General features: G+C 44.1%; 1 protein-coding gene across 3 annotated transcripts; it reads right to left on the reverse strand.

Annotated features, from left to right (window-relative positions):
* Positions 1-582: 582 nt before the first annotated feature.
* On the reverse strand, positions 583-15,828 carry Il1rn (interleukin 1 receptor antagonist). 3 transcript variants are annotated; one of them, XM_029556681.1, is made up of 5 exons: positions 15,810-15,828; positions 6,094-6,145; positions 4,318-4,406; positions 3,155-3,267; positions 583-2,106 (listed from the first exon to the last, which is right to left on the reverse strand). In XM_029556681.1, the coding sequence occupies exons 1-5, from the start codon at positions 15,817-15,819 to the stop codon at positions 1,891-1,893; spliced, it is 480 nt and encodes a 159-aa protein (XP_029412541.1). In that variant the 5' UTR covers positions 15,820-15,828; the 3' UTR covers positions 583-1,890. The 3 variants fall into 3 exon arrangements, with proteins under 3 accessions (XP_029412541.1, XP_029412542.1, XP_008852377.1); XM_029556682.1 differs by lacking the exon at positions 15,810-15,828 and adding an exon at positions 6,290-6,394; XM_008854155.3 differs by lacking the exon at positions 15,810-15,828 and having other exon boundaries at positions 6,094-6,282.
* Between the last annotated feature and the right edge of the window lie 10,196 nt (positions 15,829-26,024).

Raw genomic sequence — 26,024 nt, forward strand, 5'->3', positions numbered from 1 at the left:
CATAGAGATTAAGGGCAGTAACGCAACTTTTTACCTTAGCTTTATTTGCATGTAGAGATGGGACAACTGAGTCCCTGAGATTTTAGCTAGCTCATCCTGAGCACACATACCAAATAGGACACTGGAACTTGATTATGGGATTCCAGGATTCATTTCAGTGTTTGTTTTACCTCCTTGTTATTAACCTGTCAACTGCTGTTTGAAATGGAAACATCTGAATCCCACATTTTGTAAGAGTTATCCATTGCATTGGGTGAAGCTGGCTGTGATTTAGTCATTGTCTTTGTCATTGTGGAATGCTGAGTTGGGTGCAGATCCATGACTTGCATGTTTATTCTTCAATGATGGGTATTTGGCTTGTTTCCATTTGATGGGTTCATTGTGGATAATGTTACTCCACATTTTATAGGCAGGGATATTTGCTCTCCTGTTACCCAGGAAGTGAGAAGCAATGAGGAGGAAGACTCCCAGAGAGGCGACATCTGTGCCCTAACTGTCGTGTGAGAAAAACCTAGTGGCCTCCCCATTTCCCCAGTTACCTATGCCCGGAAGGCTGAAGGCGTGGTCATAGCCAACAATGCAGACATTTTCAATGTTTTATTGTAAAATAGAGCTAAAGTCACAGGGGGGAGTAAGAAAGTTTCCACCCAGCACATACAACACACATTTAGTTCCTGCTAAGGGCCAATGCGGGTGATCAGCCTTGCAGCGACCCAAAACACACACAAGTAACACTCCTTGTTCTTCGGAACTCACAGTCTAGCGGAGGAGACAGAGACACAGCTACTTCCACACAAGTTTCAGGGTTGGAAGTGATAAAACAGTCAAGAAGTAATTTGTGGATCCATCCCTCACCATATCTGAAAGGGCTTGGGGGCCACATTTGCATAGTGCAGAGTGGGAAACTTCTGCAGGCAGCTGTGAGAGGTCTGGCGTGGACACTGTGGTACTTGGGCCAGACAGAGCAGGGAAAGCCTGGGAAAGTTCTGGAAAGGAAAAAAGATGATAGAGACAAACAGTCCACTAACTTAAGTTTTACAATTTGGGGGGCATTGAAAAAGAAGGGGAAAATCACTACCTACTTTCCCATGCTCACTATCACTTTACAAATGCAATCCCATCTCATTCCAGTCCCTCTCAGAAAAGTCAAACTCTGCCAGGTGTGGTAGCGCACACCTTTAGTTCCAGCACTCAGGAGGCAGAGGCAGGCAAATCTCGGTGAGATCGAGGCCAGTCTGGTCTACGTAGCAAATCCCAGGCTGGTCAGGAACCCTGTATCCAAACAAACAAAAAAACCAAAAGAAAAGAAAATAAGACATAATTTCCACGTGAAGAACTTGTCTTCCCACTGAATCAGGCTGGCTTAATAAAAATAATCATGAGGTCCTTAAAAACTTCCCCCTGAGTTGCAGGTGTAGCTTGGTGACAAAGCACATACTTAGCATGCATGAGGCCCTGATTGAATCCCAAGCAGCAAAAACAAACAACGACCAAGAATAAGAACCAAAACACTTCCCTATGGATCACCACAGGTTGGTAAAAGAGGGTGAGGGAGCCATTTGAAAGGGGCTGGCAGATGACCCAACAGATCTGAGTCATGGATGTACAGGACAGTTGAGGACAAGGAAAGCAAGTGGAGCAGAGGACGTCTAGGCCACCAAGAGTTCTAGACTTGACCCAAAGTGCAGAAGCAACAGGAAAGGGCTTTGAGCAAATTGTCATGACCCAACTTGAAAGATCATTCTGGAGGCAGTGTGGAGGTCACCAGGGCTCTTCTGCTTCCCAACACTGTCCTCCCTGTTCTTCAGACCTCAACAATGGCCAAGATGAGGAGGCAGCCCCTGGAGTCACTGATGGCCTCGGAGTGGGAAAGAATAGGTCTGGGAAGTACTACTGGTCCTCCTGGAAGTAAAACTTTGTGATTTTGATGGACTCTTCAGGAGTGTTGGTGAGGCCAACAGGCTGGTCAGCCTCTAATGCTGTGCACAGAAACCAGCCAGGGCAGGCAGCCGACTCAAAGCTGGTGGTGGGGCCTTTCTCTGAGCGGATGAAGGTGAAGCGCTTCTCCTGCTCCTTGTTCCTGCTCAGGTCAGTGATGCTAATTTCCTGAAGAGCAAGAGATAAGAGATGGTCAGGTGTGAGGGGGTGTTGTGATACACTGCAATACTGCAACACTTCTCACCAGGTTTTGGCCCTCTGAGAACTGGTGGTCTGGACACCTGGCCAGAGACCACAGTTATAGTACTGATACTAACGGTCACCCTTGCCCTGAAAATCCGGCCACAGTAGGCCTTGCAAATACAAGGCCCCATCAGCAGAGGCTAAAGCCATGGAGGTCAGTAATCTGTCAGGGTCTGATTCTTCCAAGGAGAGGGGGTGGTAGAGAAGTGGCAGAGAGCCTCAAGGCTCATAGGATGTGCCACATGCAATACTCTAGCCATCTTTATTTTCTCAGAAAAGGCAATCAGCTCCCTCTCCCACATGTGCCCCCCTGAGAAAAGGCCTTTTCCTGGGACTGAACAGCCCATTACTGTTGAATATGTAAAGGAGTGACACGGATCTGGATGGGACACCAACTAGTAACACAGATGAGGATCAGAAAAGTAAAGTCCTGGGAGTTGGCCTTGCTTAAGAGGGTAGGTCCAAGTGGGTTAGAAGTCCTAGAGCAAAACTGTGACCCATGGTAGTTCAGGTCCTGTGATGGTGTCACAGAAGTAGACTTCTGGGAACAATGTCTCCTTCCAGAGTTTAAATCTTTGTGCAGCACCTTTCTACACTGTGTCCAAATTAACTATGTCAAAGGCTTTGGTCAATAGGTTCATCCAAGTACAACTTTAGTAAGTGCTTTCACATTAAGGCCTGTCTTTCTGTAGTAGTATCTCATGAAAAAAAGCCACCATCCTGCAGAGAAGCTCAGGGTAATTACTGGATGCTGAGAGACCAGTGAAGGAGGGACTGGAGGATAAAAACTACCTCGACACCCAGCACCATCCAAGCACATTGTGGAAACAGCTGTAGAAGAGACCCTAGCATGTTCCTCTGTGTGGAATGGAGTGGGCCCTCCATCCCAGTATACCCACAGAATCAGAACAGCCTCTGATTGTCTTAAGCCACTGGGTTTTAGAGTGTTTTTATACCTAAAGCAAATCCTTACCTCCAACTGAAGCTTGATGTCATTGCCAGACTTGACACAAGACAGGAACAGCTTCCCCCCATGGAGCCCCAAGAGCACACTATGAAGATCAATAGGCACCATGTCTATCTTTTCTGGAGAAGAGCAGAGGAAAAGGTCAGGAAGAGAGAGGCAGAGGTAGGGAAGAGACCCAGGGTATATTTCTTCTCCCAGCTAAAATTCCAAGATGGAAGGACAAGGCTCCATCTTCCTGGTCCGCATCCATACAAAAGATCCAACCAAGTACACTACCTATTTACTCCTAAGGACAAGTTTTCTAGACTCTGTTCCACACTGTACCTGCCCTTCCCTCACTTTTCTGAGAATACCTGTGCTCTTGTTCAACAGACATGCTGCTCATAGACCAGGAGGAAGCAGCCCACAAAGTCATGGGTGGTACGTCAGAAAACTTGTGAATTTATAATCCACTTTTTCCACCTGTTCTTCCCTATGTAGCAATAAATATCTCAGCCTCCCTATGCTTGAGCGAGTTTCCTAGGGGAATTACTAGAAATACAGGAAAGGCAAGTCTCATATTTGCTAAGTCAGGAGAGATAGAGAAAGGGCTTCAGGAAAGGTGGAGAGATGGAGATAATACCTCTCTACACTCAAACGGGGATGTGGGAACTTCAAACACAAGTGTTAAAAGAAACTCAAATTCTGCCAACTAACTGCCTTCATCTTATAAAAAGAACACTGAAGAATAGTGGGTGAACTGCCTCTAAGTTCATCTAGCTTGCCTGGAGTGTGAACTAGTACATGATGAGGGTGATGTCCACAGTATCCGTACTATGAGACACCATCCAGCGGTGCACAAACTCTAGGCAAGGCTAGAATATGACACAGAGACATGGATGGCCTATTACCACAGAAGGAAGGGAAGGGTCAGTCTTGCCTACCAGCCCCTGTTCCTCCTAGCTGTGTCCCTGGGCCATTGTGTAGGCGGTGGCTCTTTACCCAGACTCTACCTCTCCCTACCCTTTTGAGGCCTCCCCCATCGATGCCCTCTAGGGGTCATGTCTCTAGTTTCAAACTCAGCTGAGATTAGGACATCACCTACTGCTGGAGGGGTGAAGCATGATGCACATACTCCAGGGGCAACGTGACCTCATGCCCACACATGGGCCTTTTCGTCATCCACTTACCTTCTAATTTAGTATTTGGTCCTTGCAAGTATCCAGCAATTAGTTGGTTGTTCCTCAGGTAGAAGGTCTTCTGGTTTATATCCCAGATTCTGAAAAACAAGAAGACCTAACCATAGTAGACAGTACAGCACCTTTCTGAATTCCTCAGTCACCCAGTTTATATCCAGATCTGCCAGAGGTGTGGTATTTAGCATCCCATAATACAGACAAAAAGACTAAAGCCAGTACTAGTTATGACATGCCCCCCCATCCCAGACTCCCAGCATAGCCCCTCCGACTTCAGCATCACCATCACACAGAGCCTCATGTGATGAAATAATGTTCTACATCCACCTTGCTCAATAGGGTAGCCACCAGGTACATGTGACTGTTGAGGTCTTGAATTGTGGGTGACATGATGAAGAATTCAATTTTTTTCCAATTTTCTTTTATTTTCATGCATTTAAGTGTAAATTCAGGTAGCCACCTGAGACTAGTGGCCACCGCAGCACAGTGTTAGCAGTTCAAGCTCAGAACGTCTTGCAGCTGATCTACTCTGAGTCTTAGAGAGGGAAAGTCTGTCGATAAGAACTTTTATTTCATCTACCAATCACCTGCTCTGGGTCTGGCAGGGGCAGCTGCCCCTGGACACAAGTTAGCTTCCTCTCTAGCTCACCCAGTGGTCAGTTTGTCACTCCCAGCCTTCCTGGTGAAGGGGCCCTTTGGCTGAGAGGTGTAGGGAGCTGCAAGATGTGGTGATAAGACTGTGGTGATAAGATCCATGACTTTGGATCTGTGCCTCATCTCCTCACCTTCCAGGTGTGCTGACAGAACCTGCCTTATCAGGTAGCTTGGAGAAGCTCATTAACTCAGAATGATAGACAAACCAAGGACTTTGCATGTGTGAGGGAGCATTTGACTTTTTGAGATTGGTCTCTGCTCCTAGATGAATCTCAGACTGAAGGGATTCAATAGCCCTGCTAGGTCCTCTACTGGGGCTGATAAGAGGATGCAGAGGAAAACCTCACAAAGCAGACAGTTTCTGGGTCTGTGGTCTTGGGATACATACACAGACTTACACTCAGAGTCCCAGTCCACAGCCTTAGGCAAAAAGCAGACAGGGTCAAGGGGAAGTAGCCTAACACAGACTTCACTCCCAGGGAAAATCAAGGATAAACAGCGTGCACCAGCAATCTACTTACTTTTTATCAACATAAGAGTCTGCCATTTTTACTACAGAGCTGATGACGTGTCCCAAGGCCCCTAACTCAATTTTAAAACATACAGTCATTTTTTAAACCACTTTACAGTTTTCAGAACATGTTTACAGTACCATTCATGTATTTAATCTTCACAACAACCCTGTAAGGCATGCAAGGAATTATCATTAAACCCTGGTTACAGATGAGGAAACTGAGGCTCCAGAAGAGTGAGATCTTCCAACAAGTCGAGACAGATACAGGCTGTAGGCTGTTGATCTGAGCCTTTGGGTCATGTCCTGCTACTACATCTCACTCTGCTAGACCCAAAAGCCTGCATCACTTCTAGATTCTTGTGCACTACTCACTGGGCTTTTGAATGTCTGGAAATGTAAGCCCAGCTGACCGATCTGCTGTCCATACCCAGGATATCTGAAAATACAAGCCCTGAAGACAGCACATATGGCAAGCTGTTCTTGAATCAAGGATATTCCTTCACATCCCAATCCGAATTCCCAGACCCTGCAGAACCAGCAGCAGCCTGAGATGTGTCTCTGCTCCGTGGCCCATCCACCCTCATACCCTCAGAGAGCCTTACCTGAAGGCTTGCATCTTGCAGAGTCTTCTCCTAGAAGGGGTGCAGGCTGCCTCTGAATGGAACAGAAAGAAGACAAGGAGAGAGATTAGGTGACTGTAGGGTGTCCTGCAGATTTCCATCTTGAAGCCACAGCAAGGCAGTGGAGACTGCCATTTCAGGCTCAGAGCGGCTGCTTATAAAGAAAGTAGTCATTCACCCGGCTGTGCTGCTGTCACTGAGTCCCACTCTCAGAAGCGGAAATACCTTCATATTTCCAAAAAGAGAAACCCTTGCTGTTGTCACTTTCAACCCTGCTGAGTGTCGCAATGGTATGTTGTAACCGATCCCCTGCCCCCCTTACGCTGTGTAATTTCCCCAAAATTGAGATTTCTATTTCCCCTTCATGGTGTTCCTGGGAAGAATAGCACAATAAAAAGCAATCTCTCCCTTATTTGCCTGACAGGTACTGTGAGTCTGTTAACATTTTTTTTTTTTTTTACAAAACAGATCTGAACAGAAATGTCCCCCTTTCATCATGAAACAAAGTGATAGGGCTCCTGGCACAAAGGATAGTCTCACCTCACTGTGTTCTTTGGAGGAGGGATAGTCTGTTGGACTCAGGACAAAGGACTGACAAACATTCTGTCCAGAACTGGATAGTAAATATTTGGTATTTTGTGGGTTTTCCAGGCTGTGACACAATTACTCAGCTCAGCTGTCATGATGCAAAATCACCCGTAGACAATCCATAAGCCAGAAAGCCCAACTATGCTCCAACACAACCTTATTTACAAAACACAGGACAGGTCATAGTTAGCCTAGAAGTTTGCTGACCCCTGATCTAGAAAGAAATCACTCCCAAGAGTGCGCTTTAAAACCAGCTGTCTTCCTCTCTCTCAGATCTTTGAAGCCAGCGTCTTTCAGAGGTGCTTTAATAAACAATAACTCTCTTTCCAAGCCACTGTCTGGGAAGTGGAGTGAATGAAGCACTTGCTCAGGAACAGGTCCAGACTCCTCTGCCACATCCAGTGCCATCCACGTGATTTTGAACAGGATATTTCATTCATTTTGGTTTCTGCCTCCTCATTCTCAGAAGGAAGGAAGGAGGGAAGGGAGGAAGGGAGGGAGGAAGGGAGGAAGGGAAGGAGGGAGGGAGGGAGGGAGGGAGGGAGGAAGGAAGGAAGGAAGGAAGGAAAGAAGGAAGGAAGGAAGTTAGTTAAGTGTTGGATCAAGGTAGACATAATAAACACTAACTTACTTTCATACAATATTCTAGACAGCAAGGATATTCCTATTTTGTAGTTATACAAAGGTAAATAGAGTTTTTATGTCATCCACTTGATGGGACGTGCTAGGGCAGGAGGCCAGGTATGGTGTTTTCAGAACTGGATTGGAGCATAGTGGTCATTTTATCCCAACCTATTGTTATTTAAAAGAGGCCCAGAAAGCCCCAGTAAGGGGAAAGAACCTGGTCTCGGTCACAGAGCTTGTTAGTGACAATCATACAACCATGAATCCAGTTCTTGTTACCCACTCCACTAAGCCATCCTACCACAACAAGTTTGACTTTTGACAAGTTTGACTTTATTTTCAACCCCAAATCCAGAGTGTGCCCAAATGAGAGGTAAATCTTTTAACAGCGGAAGCTATGAAACACACCTCAAGTCTTTAAAAAGCTCTTCTTTTTAGGGCAAATGGAATATTTCTGCTGTTGTAAGACTGGACAATTGTTTTGAGACACAAAATGACAAGTACACATTCTGTTCAGATCCTTGTAGAGAAATAATATCTATCAGTGAGGGCCAAGGGGCCGTTCTGTTCGCTCATGCCTTTGTTCCTTTTGAATCGCTTTCATGAAGCTGGCTGAAGGAGGGATGTGCACGGATGTGTACAAACTTGCCTGGTTATTTGCTGCTTCCAGTAACTGTGGAATTAAGGTTTGAAGTTTCTGGAGGTTTTATTAGTCACCAGGTACAGACTGCTGTCTTCACACCTGCTGAAAGGGGAAGCAGCTGACACCCCACCATCACAGACTCTCTCCAGCTTATCTTAGGGCACTTCTGAAGCTGTCCTAGAATTTTAAATCAGTATTCTCCAGAAAAACCTGCTTAAAGACTGAGGAAGAGACGTGAGTTCCCAGTGTGGATGGAGGAGACTCATACTGGCCTTTGCCTTAGACACTGGTCCAAGCAAACTCCTACCCACATTGTGCCTCCCGAGTAAATGTTTATCTGACCTCAACCCAAATTCAAAACGAAGGAACACTGGTCTCCCAGACTTCCCTGGCACGTGCCTTTCCCCATGATCACCCTTCCAAAGGCTTCCAGGATATTCAGGGAAGGAGACTTAAGCTGATCTTTAGTCTCAGTCCTCCCACATAACTTCTGAGCTGGGTTACTCCAGATAAACGTGCTGAGACTGTCTAGCTCTCAGTTTCATTATCCGTTAAACAGGGCTAATAACAGAAGCCACATCGTGGGTTGCTATTAAATTGACCTCCACTTAGCTCTGGCCCTGACATGTGGGAATTACTCAAACAGCAGTGATTGCACATGCTTCTTTGCCCCAGGTAAAGTGGGACAGATGAGTCACAGTGCCATAACCCCTGCAACCCTGTCCCATACATCCAGCTTCTCTATTCTGCACACAAACCCATCCTCCTCCTCCATGTACTAAACCATGCTCCAGTCCCTGAATCCTGAACCTCCTGGTTTTCCTGTGCTAATCCCACACCTTCTTCTACTCCAAAGGAGGGGAGAAAGAAGAGGAAGGGGGAAGTTCTCTCTCTTTCCTCACCTTCTGACTATAACTCCAGTCTTTGTTTGTCTTGTAAACTGTTGGTGTTCTTGGGAATTCTGCCCACAGAACGTCTCTGACCACCCTTGTTTTCGGTTCTGGAGATTGGGTTCCAACTCTGCTTTCTGAACAAAGCTTAACGACCACAGCACACAGCAGACTCCCAGACAGCACCTGGTGACTTCCCTCTGAGATTTGGACATCCCAAGTATGCTCTAGTGCCTTTGATGTACTAGTGTTCCTAGACACTAATGATAACAAAAATGGTCAGGACCTGCTTTAAAAGGCTCTGTTGAGACAGGGAGATAGAAAATCCAATCTACACATATTGGGAGATGTAATAAGTCAGATGTGAGGATACAGCAGGTATCAAGCTGCTCACACGTGGACAAGCAGGGCTTAAGATTCCTTTGCAAAGGGTACAGGGAGGAACCAACTTCACAAAAATGTCTTTTGTTGATGATTATAATATACTAAGTCCAGTACTGGCCACATGGGAAGTGTCTAATAACTGTTAGTTATTTCTCAATTTCAGTTGATTATAACTTTCAGTTCTAGGATTTCCATTTGGTTCCTTTTTTGTATAGTTTGTAGTTTTCTTTCAAAAATTTCAATCTCATCTTCTAAATCTTTATGTATATTATACTTCCAAATTTTTAGGTATATTATAAATACATGGACCTATTTGTTTATGCATGTGTATATTTGTATGTTTGTGTATATGTGTTTAGGGGGTGCTGTATGAATGTTTGTGCAGAGGCCCGAGGCTGATGTTGCGTGTCTTCCTCAATCACTCTCTACCTTATTTTTTTGAGGCAGAGTCTTTCACTGAACCTGGAGCTCATCCATTCAGCTAGACGGACTGGCCAGTGAGGTCTAGGGAGCCTCCTGTCTCCACCTGCCCACTGCTTGGATTACAGGCTCATGATGTGATAGCCAGTGTCTTACTTACATGGGTGCTGGAGATCTGCACTCAGATGCTCACATTTGTCTGGCAATCACTTCACCAACTGAGCCATTTCCCAAGCCCCGCATGGGCCGTCTAAAGGCTACCTCTGCTAATTTTCCGTTATTTGAATCTTTGCCAGATCTCTTCCTAATGTCTGTTTTTCTTTAATGCACAGGCTGTCTTGCACATATATTATGGTTTGAATACATGTTCCTCCAAAGGTCCGTGTGGTAGAGGCTTGTCCCCAGGGTGGTGCTATTGGCATTTGGTGGGACTGGTAGAGGTGAGTGATCCTTAGGTCATTAGAGGCATGCTCTTGAAGGGAATTTGGGGTCCCTTGTGTATTGATCTTCCTGGCTGATGAAGGGAGAATTCCCCAGTGTTGAAGCTGATACCCCACTGAGGCCCAAGACAATGAGTCCATTCAATCTTGGACTGGAGGCTCCAAAACCTTGGACAGCTAATTCCCTTCTCTGTATAAGCTAATTATCTCAGTTATCTTATTACATGAACACAAAGCTGACTAATATAACATATCTGGCTACATTTTTTATTTACTTAGGGACATTGTATATTTTCAAAACTATTTTATTCAAGGCCGAGGATAACTCTTTCTTCATTCTGAGGTGGATCATTTTGTTCCTGCTGGACAACAGGGCCAAGGGACACTGCAGTCCCAGGTGACCTTTACCCAAGCAAGACTTGAGATGGTTTATAAATGGGCTTGGGTACTTGAGAGGGTGATTCTATTTCTGAATCACTGCTAACACTCCAAAGGTTAGGATGCCAACCCAAATTGCATGAAATTTATCAGGACCCTTCTTCCTAAAAAGAAAATAAAGTATAATTTTTAATCAGTTTGTTCCCTACTCTCCCAACAGAGACCAATGCCTGAAGACCCATGCTTATCTAGAGGAGAGGATCAATAGGGATTTAACCATGGTTTCACATATGCTAAAGGCATGCACTATCACTGACCTACATCCCCAAGTGCAGCTACAGAATTTTGAAGCTTATAGCTGCTCCAGAGGAAAAAAAAATCCCCAATGCTGGACTCTACCACCTTGAGACACTACAGTTCCTTATAGCTTTGGCCATTCTCTGATGATTTCAAACAGATCTTTCAGGAATATATATTATCTACCTTTTCCAGTTACTTATAATAGGAGGGTTGGCCCTGAAAAATGGAAGTCATAGACAGAACTTGATATCTAATTCTAAAAATTCTTTAAAACTATATTTTATTTATTATTTTATGTGTATGAGTTTATTGCCTGCATGTGTGTAAGTGGACCCATATTGTGCAGTACTCAAAGAGGTCATGAGAGGGAGTCAGATCCCCTGGAACTGGAGTTACAGAAGGTTGTTAGCTGCCATGTGGGTGCTGAGACTAGAACCCAGGTCCTCTGCAAGAGCAGCCAGTGTTTTTTAACAATTGAGCCAACTCTCCAGCCTCTAACTTTAAAAATTCTTATTACTCAGTGTATTGGTTTGTTTTCTCACGTCTGTGATTAAATGCCTGACAATAGCATCCTCAGGAAAAGGGGTTTACTTGGCTTACAATTTAAAGGTACAGTCCATTATGGTAGGGAAAGCATAGTGGAAGGAATGTGAGGTCATGTTGCACCTACAGTCAGGAAGCAGAGAGTGATGAATGCTGGTGCTCGGCTCACTTTTCTTTTTTGTTGAGTCCTGGGCCCTAGCCCATAGGATGGTGATGCCCACAAATGGTTAGGCATTCCCATCTCAATTTACCCAATTTAGAAACACCCTTACAGACATACCCAGAGGTTTGTCTCCTGGATGATTTTTGATCTTATCAAATTAGCAATCAATATTAACTATTGCACTCAGGATGGCTGGAGTTTGCATGGTGTTTGGGGTAGACAAAGAAGAAGTGATTGAAAAGTTGTATGTAAGCCAGAGCAGGGAAGGCCTTTAATACTACTTGCAAGGAACTAGGATATATCTTAAAATCACATTGGAGGGTAGTAGGTAGTGTCAGGCTTGTTTTATTCAGATTATCTTGGGGTCAGGAGATGGATCAGACTTAAATGGGAATTGTGACTGAGCCTGAAATGTTTAACAAGTGTGTCCCCTCCATGCAGATTTTATTTATAATATTTTCCAATTTCTGTGGTGTAAATACTCCCAGAAAGAATGATTTCAAGCTACCAACATGATGGCACTGAATGGGGAGCTGACAGAAGCTGTGGATAATCACAACTTGCCACCTCCAACACCTCACAGACGCAGGAAGATTTGCCTGTCTTTCCTTCTTTCCAACGCAAAATCATCCTCTATGTTCCAATACCAACTCCTCTGCGGCCCCATTCTCCTTGCAATCCTTATTGATAAATCCACGTTACCAGAAAGGTTTAATGAATCCGAGTACAGACATTGTTCCGTCTGACTCTTGGAGCTGTATTGGTGTCACCCAGGCATTATCTGTGAGATGTAAGCATATGACTTTGGGTGGACACATATGCACCCAATGCAATGATGTCATCTCGTAGCCTTCAGCCAACACCTGAATGGCTGAGTGCTAGAGCACACACCACACAGTACTGACAGCGTTGTCCAAACTGTTAATTTTTACTGAAATAGTTGCCCAAATACCCCAGTTGTTCTTTCTAAGTCATGGGTAAATATACTAGCTCAAAGAGGAAATGGAAAAACACATACAATCCCTACAGTGTAATCTGACGTCTTCTTTGTCCATCTGCACCCTGTCATGTACCCTAGTTCATCTCAATGACATCCAGTGGTTTGCTGGAAGCTCCCTAGGGCAGCAGGTCAAGCTTGGAGACCCCTGTTCTCCAGGGCATCACTACCTAAGCTGCCCTCTAGCTTAATGATGTCAGGTCGATCATATTCATTCTCCTGGTGGTGAAGGTCACTCAGGAGACTAGGTATAAACTAATTATTGTGGATCAGTAGTTTGTAAGAAGCTCACTCTCCTCCAAGATCCAAAGAGGAAGATTCCTCCGAATCCTTTCTGAGGTCAAGTCTTCTTGACCTCTGCTTCTACTGTGTGCACATTTAATGTGGATCTGCATTAAAAGTCATCATTTGTAAATTTCTCTTGAGTTGTCATGCGTACATGTTTGCTCTTTCCTTCTTGGCTGGATGATTGATTTCACAAGACAAGAGAAAACGGAGATGGGCAGGAACTCTGAGAGAGGAAACAGCTGTGCTGTTGCCTGCTGTGCCTCAGTCTCCCAGCTTGGGCTACACCTTTCACACAGATCGCCTCTAGTGAAAGGTGGGCATCATAATGCCCATTTCCACCATGGGAATGTGCTCATCGACACCTTGTAGAAAAGGAACTCAAGGTTTAGAAAGATCACATAGCTTGCTCCAGGTGCTGGGTGAAGCTAAGACTTGAATCGGGTTTCTCATTCTTTCCCACAGTACAGTCCTGCCAAAGAGCCCACAGCCATTTTCCTTCTCAGCATCATTGCAGGGTTAACATAAGCAAGAACGCTATTCTTTCTTATACTTCATTTATTATTTTTATGTGTATGCATCTATTGCCTGCATGTAGGTAAGTGCACCCATATCTTACAATGCCTGTGGGGGACAGAAGAGACTGCCAGATCCCTTGGGACTGGAGTTAGGCAGTTGTTAGCTGCCATGTGGGTTCTGGGAGTTTAACCTGGGTCTTCTGCAAGAACAGCCAGTGTTCTTAACTGCTGGGCCATCTCTCCAGCCCCAAGAACTTGGTTCTTATAATGCTCGTTTTAGTTTGAACTCATACTTCATAGAACAGCTACTTAATTCAAAATTGCTGGAAGGTATGAGATGTTTGGGTAGCAAGGAAAGAATGGTTCTAAACCCTGTATAACTTATAGAGAAAGCTGTTTTATCTGATTATGGACTAGGGATGATAAGTTGCCTTGGTTTTTGCCCAGGACTTTTTAAAGCTTTATTACTGGAAGATCTACTATCCTAGCAAACCCTTCAATCCTTGAAAAGCCAGGATGATTGATTGTCACTCTAAATTGCTAACCCTTAAAATGAACAAGCAATTCTAATGGTTGATGTCACAAACTGTAGTCACGATTGCCTCAGTGAGTATACCTTTCCGGATGGATGGATGATGGATGGATGGATGGATGGATGGATGGATGGATGATGGATGGATGATGGATGGATGATGGATGGATGGATGGATGGATGACAGATGGATGGATGGATGATGGATGGATGCATGGATGCATGGATGGATAGATACGTAATACAAGAGTATCCAAAAACTATAATGAGTTTCCCACTCAGAAAGAAACCATAGTAGATATAACAATTCATCACATCCATCAGTGACTCATTTTGGTCAAGTTAATTTTAAGTTAAACTATTTATCATTAATTTCTTTAATTTCTTCTAGTTACATAATCAAGATACTGTTAACATCTAGTAGCTTAAAACTTCAACCTTCGGTCCTAAACAGAACTTGTCCTTTACATCACATTGCCTTCTCCTCTTCTTCCTCCCTTCTTTCTTTACACATGCCATCTGTGAGCTGAGTGGTGGGACCCCCATGGTGCAGAGATAAAGAAGCAGAGGCCCAGAGAAGCGAATGGCACATCTTTGCCCTGCCCTCACTCTCACAGGTCTCCCAACAAACCACACATCTAACTTCTCACTTCTTGGAGCTATGCTCTCGACTTGGCCACAGTTGGAACCTCCCATTACTTTGGTTTTTGATGGAGTTTCTGGTTCCTTCTTCAAGGGAGTGTGGTGTCCACACCAGGCTTGCTTGCACGAATTTCATGAATTCAACCCAATTTATGCTTAGCAGCATGTAGCACCTGCCTTTGTGTGTCAGTTCAAAATATTTTGGAATGAACCATTTTTAAATATGATTCAGTCCAGTACTAAAGTGACCATGTCATTCTACTTTACAACATTTAAATATGTATAAGATAAGATTTTAATACCCTCCACTAGAGATCAAGACATCCACTGTGGAGAAGGGGGAGCATTTGCTGTTAATCCTCAGGACAAAGGACTTCTGCTCTATGGTCTCACCAGTCCTCTGGCCTTGTAGCACCGTGCAGTGGTTCAGTGGTTCACCCACAGCCTACTCTAGCTTCTCCCCTAATACTGACTGTCTGGCTTTAGGCGAATTACTTAATCTCTCTCAGTCCACTTCCTCTTCTGAAAATGTGAACGCTAGGGTCCTTCCTTGTAGGGATATTGTAAAGACTGAGATAAGCCACCTACATAGTTTAGCAGAGTGCCTGCCTTGTAGCAAGCACCATGAAAGTGTTGGCTATTCATGTGTCCCTGACACTTCAAAGGGCTTGCCAGCTTCTTCCTGAAACCAAGAGTAGGAAGAAAGGAAGGAGCAGCAATCTGCTCAGGAAGTCCCAAACTCAAATTAGAAACCAAGTCTTCAGACCAACAATCCTACCATGTTAATTCTTTGCCCCACGTACATTCAAAGCAAAGAAGACAAACTGTTAGGCCGAATATTTTATTTGCTTGCCTCTGTTATATTCAATCAGAGTACCACAGATAGTATCTGGCTTTTCTTAAATATGAAAGTTGTGGCCACCTGAACCTGTATGCTCATGACAGCTATCTGTTGGCATTGCCTAGTACCAATCCTTTAATTCTCTGCAGTCCCACCCTTCTCTGTCACTCAACCTTGCAGATGAGGGCTGTGTGCTACAGTACTTTCAAGTTGCACACTCTTCTCTCCTTCATTATACAGAAATGTTTCACCCACTTCTTTGTTTCTATCAACAGCGGAAAATGACCAACAGACCTTGAGGGTTCTGGTGACTTTTCTCATAATGGTCACACCCCTTCTGCCTCAGCATAGCTAGAGAGTCTCCCAGAGATGCTGTCGTCTCCCAGGGTCCAGGTCTTCCAGAGAATCCTAGAGCACCAGGTACTTAGCATTCAGCACTGGGAATACACCAGAGACAGACATTTCCTCTCCCACTTTTCAAATGGACAAATAGGATTGCAAAGAGCTTACCTAAAGCCATGGGAAGGCTTTCAGCAGTCTTCTTAGCCTCCTGCTCCAGACAGAGCTGCTCCATATAAAGGAGTGCTCAGGCAGTACCTGTGCCACAGACCCTCCCAGGGTGGAGTTACCCCTCCTTCCCAGCAACCTAAGCAGGATAAGAGGGGGAGCCAGTTCCTCCCACACACCCATCCCGGGCCAGTCAGCCCCTAGAAGGTGGGTTGGCTGATGACTGGTGCCAAGCCAGGCCCAGCTTCCAGAAGGGTGACTCAGGCTACAGAAGCCAAACTGGTTCTTATCTATGTAAAACTGGAGGTTACATCTGGAAAATGAGCTGGATTTATGGGGCTGGACTTTTGTGCTCACCCCAAACCCAACTACTACCAACCCGTGCATGCATGAATTCATCCAAAAATATATCTTGGCTTAATCTTGTGTATGGGGCACTCTCACAGACACTGGGAGCAAGCCAAACAAGGTCATTTATAGTCTATAAAGAAAGTGGAGTTGGGGCGGGTGAAATAAGTTAACGTCTCATGGGGGTAAGTGCTATATGAGAAAGTACGAGCGTGATGTGTCTTTGAAAAACCCAGGGGAAGGGTGGATATTTTAGAAAAAGTGGCCAAGAAAGCATCTCTGAGAAAGCAGCATTTTAGCTGGTGAAGGAGAAGAATATTCCAGGTGGAGGGAACAGCAAGGGAGACGGCCTGGGCTGGATCTTTGTCACTGGAGCACCAAGCAAACCACCATATGTGGTCACTGCATCTCTTAGCAAGTAACAGGGTGTCCATCCCCTTTTCCACTTATATGCTTGGGCTTCATTGCTGGGCCATTGTCATGACTCTCTCCAGAAATCCAGGTAAGTTCTCCCAACTTCCTCTAGAAGCTCCCGATACCCTGAGCCCTGCTCCATCTCAGCTGTTCATCATGGCTCTGCGTCCTACCATCAGGGTGCAGACAACTCATATGTACTTACAAGTATCAGGTTGACAGATGGGGAAGAGTGTCAAGAGTTCCCTGGGGCTGGCAGGTCCCCAGGATAGTAGCTAACCATCTGAGTGAGTCTGGGCATGTCATTCTGCCCTCTAGGTCTTACTTTGATAGATGCAAAATAGGCCTGACACTCCCTGCCCTACCTTAGACTTGGGATTGGCTGGAGGGATGACTGGCATGCAAACCATAAAATGTTTTTATGAATTATGTGCATTTAAATCAGGCCTTGATCCAGGCAGTGCCTTAATGCTCAGGTGAAGGAGAAGGCAAGGGTCAGGCCAGCCTAATGCTGCCTCCAGTTCTGCCTCCTTCAAGTCTGTTCCTTCTGACGGGGCAGGACAGCTCACCTTCACTTAAAGAAGGTTCACAATTCATAAACTTCTCACTAAGGATCTGATGGAAGCCCTTCACTTTCTGCCAGCCTTGCACTGGTCTGGACTCATTGCTAGGACCTCTTTGGTGCATACATAGACCCTGGCATGGACCTTGGAGGCATCGGGGGCCAGAGATGAGAAAAGGTCCCTGCCTGGGCACTCCTAACCACAGGGACTTCCCATGGGGCCCTCACTTCCTGCTCGCTTTAGCCCTGGCTCACCAACCTATAACATCCAAGTCGCTAAACCTTGACTAGGAACTTGTGAAGCAGCTTTTGTAGAGAAATGTTTGTTTGCTAAAGAATCAGGAACTAAATTTGCAAATCTGGAAACTCTGTAAATGCCAACCTTGCAAACCTGGAAAGTTGAGCTGGAGGCAGCCTGGGAATCTGCTGGCAGACCCTGTCTTGTCAGCTCGTCACTGTGACGTGCATTATCTATTACAACAAGAGGAGGCATGTGGTGAGGTGGGCTGTGATACCCAGAGGTTCAAATCTCAGCATCACAAATTATACCTCTGTGACTTTGGTAACATCCATAAAATGAAGGTCAGACAGTTGTTACCTCATGGGGTTGGGGAAGAAGACACTTGAACAGATGACTGAGGTGACAAACATATAAGGTGCTTAGACACAGTATTAAGTACATTGGCCGTCTGTATCTATGCATACAGGATCTTTACTTGTGAATTTAACCAACTATGGATCAGAAGTATATTTTTTTAATTCCCTCTGGGTACTGGGGAGATGGCTCAGTTGGTAAAGTATTTGCTGCACAACTTGAAAGCCGGAATTCAGATTGCCTACATAAAAATGAATGAAGTAGCACGTCTGTAATTTCAGTGCTCCTGGGATAAATGGGAGGTAGAGATAGGAGAATCCACAAAAGCTCATGGGCCAGTTAACCTGCATACATCATGACAACACAAAACGCCCTGTCACAAAACTCAGATGCAAAGGTGAAGACCAACATCCAAAACTGGCCTCTGACCTTCACATATGCATCACAGCATGTACACCTGCCCTTACACACATGGATGCACACACTTATCACACATATATATATATATATATATATATATACAACACATAAACATTAAAGGAAAGTTGGGTGTCCCCTCTGTTGGGGGAGGCAGAGACAGGCAGATCCCTAGGGTTTGCTGGCCAGCCAGCCTAATCCATGAGTTCCAAGTAAAAGTTAGAGACCCTATCTCAAAAAACAAGGTAGAGATGACTGAGGAAAATGTCTGAGGTTGCTAGGCTCTATACACGTGTGCCCCCACCCATGCACCTGCATGCATGCACAAGCACACATGTATACCCCCCCACACAAATTTATCTCTATACTGAACATATACAGACTTTTTTCCATTTATTACCTAAAGCATACAGAATAGCTAGTTAAATAATATGTACATTCCATTCAGTATTATGAGTATTCCAGAGAGGATTTAAATTATACAGGAAGATACTAATAAGTTTTATGCAACTACTTTGTCATTTTAAGTAAGAGGCTTGAGTATCTATGAACTGTGATATCCATAAAAGCTGCTGAAACCAATGCTCTTCAGATACAGAGGGATGAATGAGACTATCCTAACTAAAATCATCACAGGGTATGGATTTGAACTGAAAAGCCTAAATTAGCAGAGAGCTGAAACTTAGTATACAATGAGGGCAATCAAGAGAATAAACTGGGCTACCAATCAAGGCTAGAAGATTCATCAGCACACAAGGCTGAAAAGTTTTCTGGTGACTTTGACCTTGGACATGGCCAATGGGGAAGGACATTTAGGGGGATCTCTATCCTCCCATTGTCCACCCTAAAACTATCTTCCAGGCCTATGACCACTCTTTAAGGCTACAGAATTGTAAGGAGACCAGTGTTCTGGCGAAGGGTGTTCAGAATATCTGAGAACCCTGTAGTCCAATGTCCCAGCACTGGGGAAGACTAGCAGGAGTGGGGATTACTGGCACTTGGGAACTTGGGAATTCTAGATATCTGGGAGATGCATGGGGAGAGCACTTCTAAAGAACACCAAGGAGCCCCAACTGATATTTTTCACCAGTTTGATGAATAGAGAAGGGGAAGAAAGAATAACAGAAAAAGGTGAAGGCAGGTAACAAGGAGACAGGCATCAAGAATGAGGAGAGAGCTACTGTGTTTTGGCTTGAGACAATCTAAGATGAAGTCCCCTTGCAGAAGAAACCCTAAATATCCCAAAAAGTAGTTTACCAGATTTCCATTAAAGGAAATCCGGACCATGTTCTGGGCTCAACAGCAGAGTCCCTATGTGCTGTAGGAAGACTGAGAGCTTAGCTAGAGTCCATCATTGCAGCCAAGGGCGAGAGCAGCCAATACCATCCTGCTTCCTTCTATTAGGTACACGGTTTCAGAGCAATTAACCTGAGCTTTGGAAAGATATAGGCTCCACTTCACAATTCTGATGACAACTCCCTTGAATAGTTTCCAGTGAATGGAGATAACACCTAAATTCCTTACAAAGCCTCTAAGAGTCTGCACATCCCGCTCCTGTGGTGGAGTCAGCTTGTCAAACAACCCTTTTCTCTGAATGCAACCACGCACACATTCTTTCCTTTCTCAAAGTTACTTCCTCATGCCTCAGGCCTGCAGCTTAGGCTCATTCTCTGAATAAAGCACCCTTCTCTCTCTCACCCTTAAGACTTCAATTCAGATGCTTCATGTCTGTGACTCTCTGTGTATCATCGGCCTCCTGGGATGGGTTGCAGTAAGGACCATGTCTGGTTGTTCATCACTGTATCCCAGGTCATAGTAGCAAGGAACGATGGGATCCAGCCCATATAGAAATATATCCAGATGCACAAGGTCTCTCTCAATCTCTCTCTCTCTCTCTCTCTCTCTCTCTCTCTCTCTCTCTCTGACACAGACACACACCTCTCATCTATCTCCTGGGCATAACATTCATGAGTGGTCACATATTGAAACATAAATATTTGTATCAAATGAGATAGTTGTGATCTGGATATGAAGTGTCTCGCAAATGGTTCATGTGCTGAAGGCTTGATCCCTATCTAATGAATCCAGTCATAAAGAGGTAAAGGAATCATGAGGGCTCTGGACTAGTCAGTAGGCCGGTTCCACATGATGGCATTATGGGAGGTGTGGCCTAGCTGGAGGAGGTCAGTCCTGGGGGGCATGTCCTGGAAAGACTCTCCTTGTCCCTGGCCCATTGAGCTTTGCTTCTGGTTGCCATGAAGCTTTGCTTTACTACGTGCTCTTGCCACCATGATGCTCTGATTTACCACAGGCCCCAAAGCAATGGAGAAATCCATCCATGGGAAGAAACCTCCAAGGCAATGAGTTGAAATGAACCTTTCCTCTTTTTAAGTTGTTCTTTCAGGTATTTGCCACACTGATGAAAAGTCTGACTCACATGGAGGTCAAGACAGTCAGATCGTGCTTTGCTTAAGAGCTAATCTTCTAGGAGCTACCCTCTAAAACCACCACCCCAACTCATAGGATCAGTCAGACAGGATGAGCCTGTGGTGGGCAGCTGCTGTAAAACTAACCCACTGCCAGGAACAAGGCACTAGAATTCAGAGAGGCCAAGGATCATGTAATCACTCTCAAACTGAGGACTCCTAAATCCATGAGCAGTGGGATGCCCACCTTCTGCCGGTGCAGAGAGAAGAGTAAGCCATTCTGCAGAGTAAGGAGAATGCAGCAGGCAAACAGGGGCCAAGAGAGACAATTATGGCTTCTTTCATTTCTCCCAGTTTTCCGGTGCCCAGTTAGCATCTCTCACGAAGTCCAGTTGTGCTTGTTGTTATTTTGTGTCTCACAAGCTCCCAGTCAGTCAAAGACGTTCAAGCCATTATATATCCTACAATCAAAGACTTACTTAATAACCCCACAGAAGCTAGCAAGCAACATATAAAGGAGCTGGCGTCCAAAGAAATGAAAGCCCAGAAGGGAAAGAACTCAAGAAACATGGACTGACAAAATGAAGACCCCTTTGCTGTGTCAGCATATTACATTCGGGTTCACAAAGCTTGTTGGCTTGACTCTATGGGTTTACAACTGCATGCTCAAGGTTTTGTCTACTCAGTACCCTGCCTCCCGTTGGTGGCTGTTCCTCCTTTTCTCACTAACCACATTCTTTTTCTTAAAATAAGCACTTTGTACAGAGAAAAAGTGTCTATGGAGTGCTCAGCCATAAAGGGACATCTATAATGTGCGCTCTCCCCATGACGTTCAAGCAACATTGCAGAAGAGGAGGCAAAAAATTTGTAAGATCCAGAGGTCATGGATGACAGGGGTGAAAACAGTGTCTTCTAGATGTGACAACACCATTCCGCTCACAAGTTCACAGCAGCTGTGCTTGCCTACACAAGGTATACACAAGAGCAAGCCAATCAACATTCTAGCAGAGATGAGAGAGGGGCACATGGATCCTCATCCATAGCTGAGAAGCTAGTGACAGTTGATGATTGCTGGAAAGGGAGAGTCAGTTTTCTACAAGGGTGTGGTGCCTGATAGGCTGACCATACTCTATTGCATGCTCCCACACCTGTGTGCATATGAGTAACTTTAATTAGACTCAGTGGATTATAGAAGAAGGAGAAGGAGGAAGAGGAGGAGGAAGAGGAAGAGGAGAAGGAAGAGGAAGAAGAGGAGGACATTAAGTTGAGTGGGGGACATGGGTAGAGGATCCTTGTTAAGTATAGAAACACCAGGTCTAAGAACTAGAGAAATAGTTCAGTTGCTGAGCACTTGCTCCTCTTGCAGAAGACCTGGGTTCAGTTCTCAACACCTACATGATAGCTCACAACCAGCTGTAACTCTAGTAGTGGGGGATCCAATGCCCTATTCTGGTCTCTGCTAACAGCAGGCATGTGGTATGCATCCATATATGGAGGCAAACACTAATACACAGAAAATAAAAATAGATAAATCTTAAAGAAATTCAAGGTCTATAGTATTTAACAGTTCCAGAAACTTACTCTTCTTAACAACAAGAGTGACAACAAAATAAAATTATTCTGCTAGAAAAAAATCACTTTATTATGGTATAGTTGACACATAAAAGTATTTGAGGGTAAGTATACACCTTAAAACCATCTAGATCATAAGCATATTTACCACTTCCCAAAGTTTCTTCCTGATCTATTATTATTGTTGCTATTGTTGTAGTTATTGTAACATTAAACACAAGACCTGCATCTACAAAAAATGCCAAGCATATAATATTGTTAGCTGTAAACATATATTTATATAAAAGATCTCTAGAACATATTTACCTTGCATAGTTGAGGCTGGTACCCTTTAACCACCCCCTTCCTATTTTTCAATTCTGTTCAGCCACTGGAAATCATCATTCCATTTTCTTTTTCTGCAACTTTCATCTGAGTTTTAGACTCCACATGTAAGTTAGACTGTACAGTGTTTGTCTGTATCTGGCTTATTTTACTTAGCCTAAAACCATGGTTCATTGATATTTGACAAATACCAGAATTTATTGCATTATATGCATATGCTGCAATTTCTCCATTCATTCCTCCATGGAATGAATGTTGCACAATATCTTGGCTATTGTGATTAGTGCTGAAATCTCCCTTCATCTTACCCCATCTTCACCACAGTACATCAGGCACATGACCCAAGGCAGACCAACTAGAATCTTTCTAAAACTAAAGGAACCGAGGCAGCTCCTCTTCTTTTCCCGATGGCAAAGCTAGCTACAAGACACAAGATGGTGGAGCTGCCAGCTAGATCAAGGTGGGATTTTTGTCACTTGAAACAACAATCAACAAATACAACCAAAGAAACACATTTGTTCCTAATGTGAATTTGCTCCATGAATGTTGGCTCCATCCTGCTCTGTGCCAAGAGTGGTGTTAGATCCTGATGATTCAGAGGTAGGCAAGGTGGGGGTGGGGGGTGGGGAGGGAGGTCTGGAATTCAGAATCTTCACAACTACAGAAAACTATATCATAGGATAACACAGGCGAGGAAGAAGGAAGTATGGGGTGTTACAGGAGCACAGGCTCGGAAGTGCGTACAAGGAGGAAAGGTGGGAAAGCCGACGGAGGAAAATGTCTTGTAAAAGAAAAAGAAGGGCTGCAGGGTGCAAGCAATTACAAGTGGTCAGAACTGAAGTGTAGCGCTTAAGAAGAAAGCATAAAGGGTCAGAGGGGATACCTTCCCCTGGCTCCATATTGCAAAAGAGGAGTTTTGAAATTTCTAACAAGGGAAACTTGAGGTGGTGGTCTGGTTAGAAGTGGAGGGAAGTCTAGCACTTAGGACAGTTAGGGAGCTGATGACCATTATATAGTCCCATGCCACCAAATAACTAGAACCAAAGAGTGTCTTTGTTGTTTATTTCATGTCACACCGTGGCCGAGCCGTTTAGAAACATGTAGACCGTGGGATCTTGTAGTGCATCACAATTCCTGGAGAGACTGAGCTTACAAGCCCCTCTTCATTCAGTAATAGAAACATGAGATCAACCTGTGGTCTGCTACAAAAGATTGCATCATTGGGGAAAGGAGGTTATTCCTAGGAACACAGCAACCCAAAGCTTGGGGTTGCCTCGGATTTAAAGCCTGGTTCAATCGGCTGGGTCCCAGGGCTGGAGACCAAGGTCATGGAATTAGACCTCAGGAAGCCCTATATTTTTCGTTTTGTCAAAACACACACACACACACACACACACACACACACACACACACATACACATGCACACACGATGTACCTGTAATGGAGACAAGTTTCTCTGCTACTCTGGGAAAGAGGCCTTCATGTTGGATGGTTCCATGCATGACTGATAACGATGGTTTTCATGTACAAAACCCTCTATGCAGTAGACATTAACACACATGACATTGAGCATTTATGACAAGACACAAATCTGGGTGGGTGTGGAGGAAGTAGAACTGAGCAGTAAAGGAAATGTGCTGTAAACAGTCATAACACAAGCCTCAGTCCTTTTCCCAGAATGCCTGAGATGAGATAGCTCTAGCAACAGAATGAGACCTTTATACAGTCACAGTTCTTGTCAACTTGACATAAGTGTAGACCTCTCTGGGAAGAGGTAATCTCAACTGAGAAGTTTCCTCCATCAGACTGGTCTGTGACATGTCTGTGGGACATTTTCTTGATTCCTGAATGATATGGTAGGGACCAGAACACTGTGGGGGTTTACCATCGCTGACCCATCTTCATTTTGAAAAGAGAAGCACAGAGCTGTTTGTGAGCCCACAAACCCCTGTAATATCTGTGGATATTGACTCAGTGCTGTAGTAAGTAAGCCTCTAATCAGGAAACCTTAACTTCTCATTTACCTGTGCACTGTTCCCTAGACACAGCTTCTGAAACTGTGGGTCACAGCCCCAGATGTGGTGACTGGATGTTCAGAATCAAGCACTCAGTGAATGGAACGTTTGCCAGCACTCGCCCATGTGGCATCACACGGCTTCACTGCAGGTTCTGAACACACAGCAGTCACACTTTGCACTGTACATATCCTCATCCACACAACACCAGTGAACACCAAGGAAACACCTTGGCTCAGAGTTGACACTATTTTATGTCATAAATGACATAGTTTTTTTTTTTTTTTTTTACTGTGCATACAAAATTTTCTGCTGGTATAGAAACATAATGGTTTAATGATGGAAAACAAATACATTTTGTACCATCATTCCTTAGCATATACATCAAATTAGTCTATATTTTTGGTTAGATCATATTAGAATGTTTGATTTTTAAAATTGCTGTTTGAATTGCTGCCTTGAGTCTTATAAATCATTCAGTGAATTTTGCTTTGGGATTAAGACAGAATTTCTTACAATTTCTGAAACGACTCTAAATATACTTCTCCTGTTTTGCACTACATATTTATGTGAAGCAGCGTTCTCAGCATTGGAAATTATAAAAATCAAAATATCAGTCAACTCTGAGAAACATTGAACTTCCCAGTACATCCTGAAGTATCCAATGTACAGCCAAATTTAATTCTTTATGTAAAAAGAAACAAGCACATCATCTCATTCAGATGAAAATTTACATGTCTTTAATAAATGATAGAACTATATGTACACTAAAGAACTGTTTTAAAATGCATTTCTTTGTGATTTAGTAACAATAAATATTTGATTTATATGCCTATTTAATATGTCTTCATACTGGGGTTACAAAAAAATTTGGGGGGTGGAAAGGGGTCACGAGTAGGAAAAATGTAAGAAGCATTTCCCTGAAAAATCTTTGTGCTGCTGAGATTCAGTTTTCCTACCTCTAAAGCATACATCAGAAAGCCTGGCTTACTTTAATGCCTGATATAGAATTGTTGCCAAGAGTCGCTAGAAACAAGCCTTTGGATGTGGGTGTGCTGCTAAACCCTTACAAATGTAAAACAGAATCCATGCCACACATGAAAGGCAGGGCATGGTCTAAGAGAAGGCACCACAAGACCATCCTAAACTTCTGTAGATGGTCAGGATCTATTTGTCTGTCTGTCTGTCTGTTATTTTGATTTGAGACAAGACCTCAAATAGCTCAAGTTAGCGTTGAACTCCAGACCCTCCTGCCTCTGCCTCTGCTGGAATTACATACGTGTGCCACCCCACACAGCTAAAGATCAGAATGTGAAGCTTTTTTGTTACCCCAGGTGGTAGAGGTTAAATGTGAACATATCCATTTGGTAAATGGAAGTATGGATATATGTATTAGGGAAATCTGCAAACTAAAATGAGTCCAGAAGTCAGTCTCTATGATCCGTATCCAGTATACAGACTTTGTATGATGACTGGTACATTACAAGTGGAAGTGGAAGTGGCCTACCCAAGAAAGCATGGACTCCCAAAGTAGGAAGTAGGCA

This window comes from Nannospalax galili, unplaced genomic scaffold, assembly GCF_000622305.1.
Source record: "Nannospalax galili isolate Female #2095 unplaced genomic scaffold, S.galili_v1.0 scaffold1267, whole genome shotgun sequence".
Taxonomy (NCBI): Eukaryota; Metazoa; Chordata; class Mammalia; order Rodentia; family Spalacidae; genus Nannospalax; species Nannospalax galili.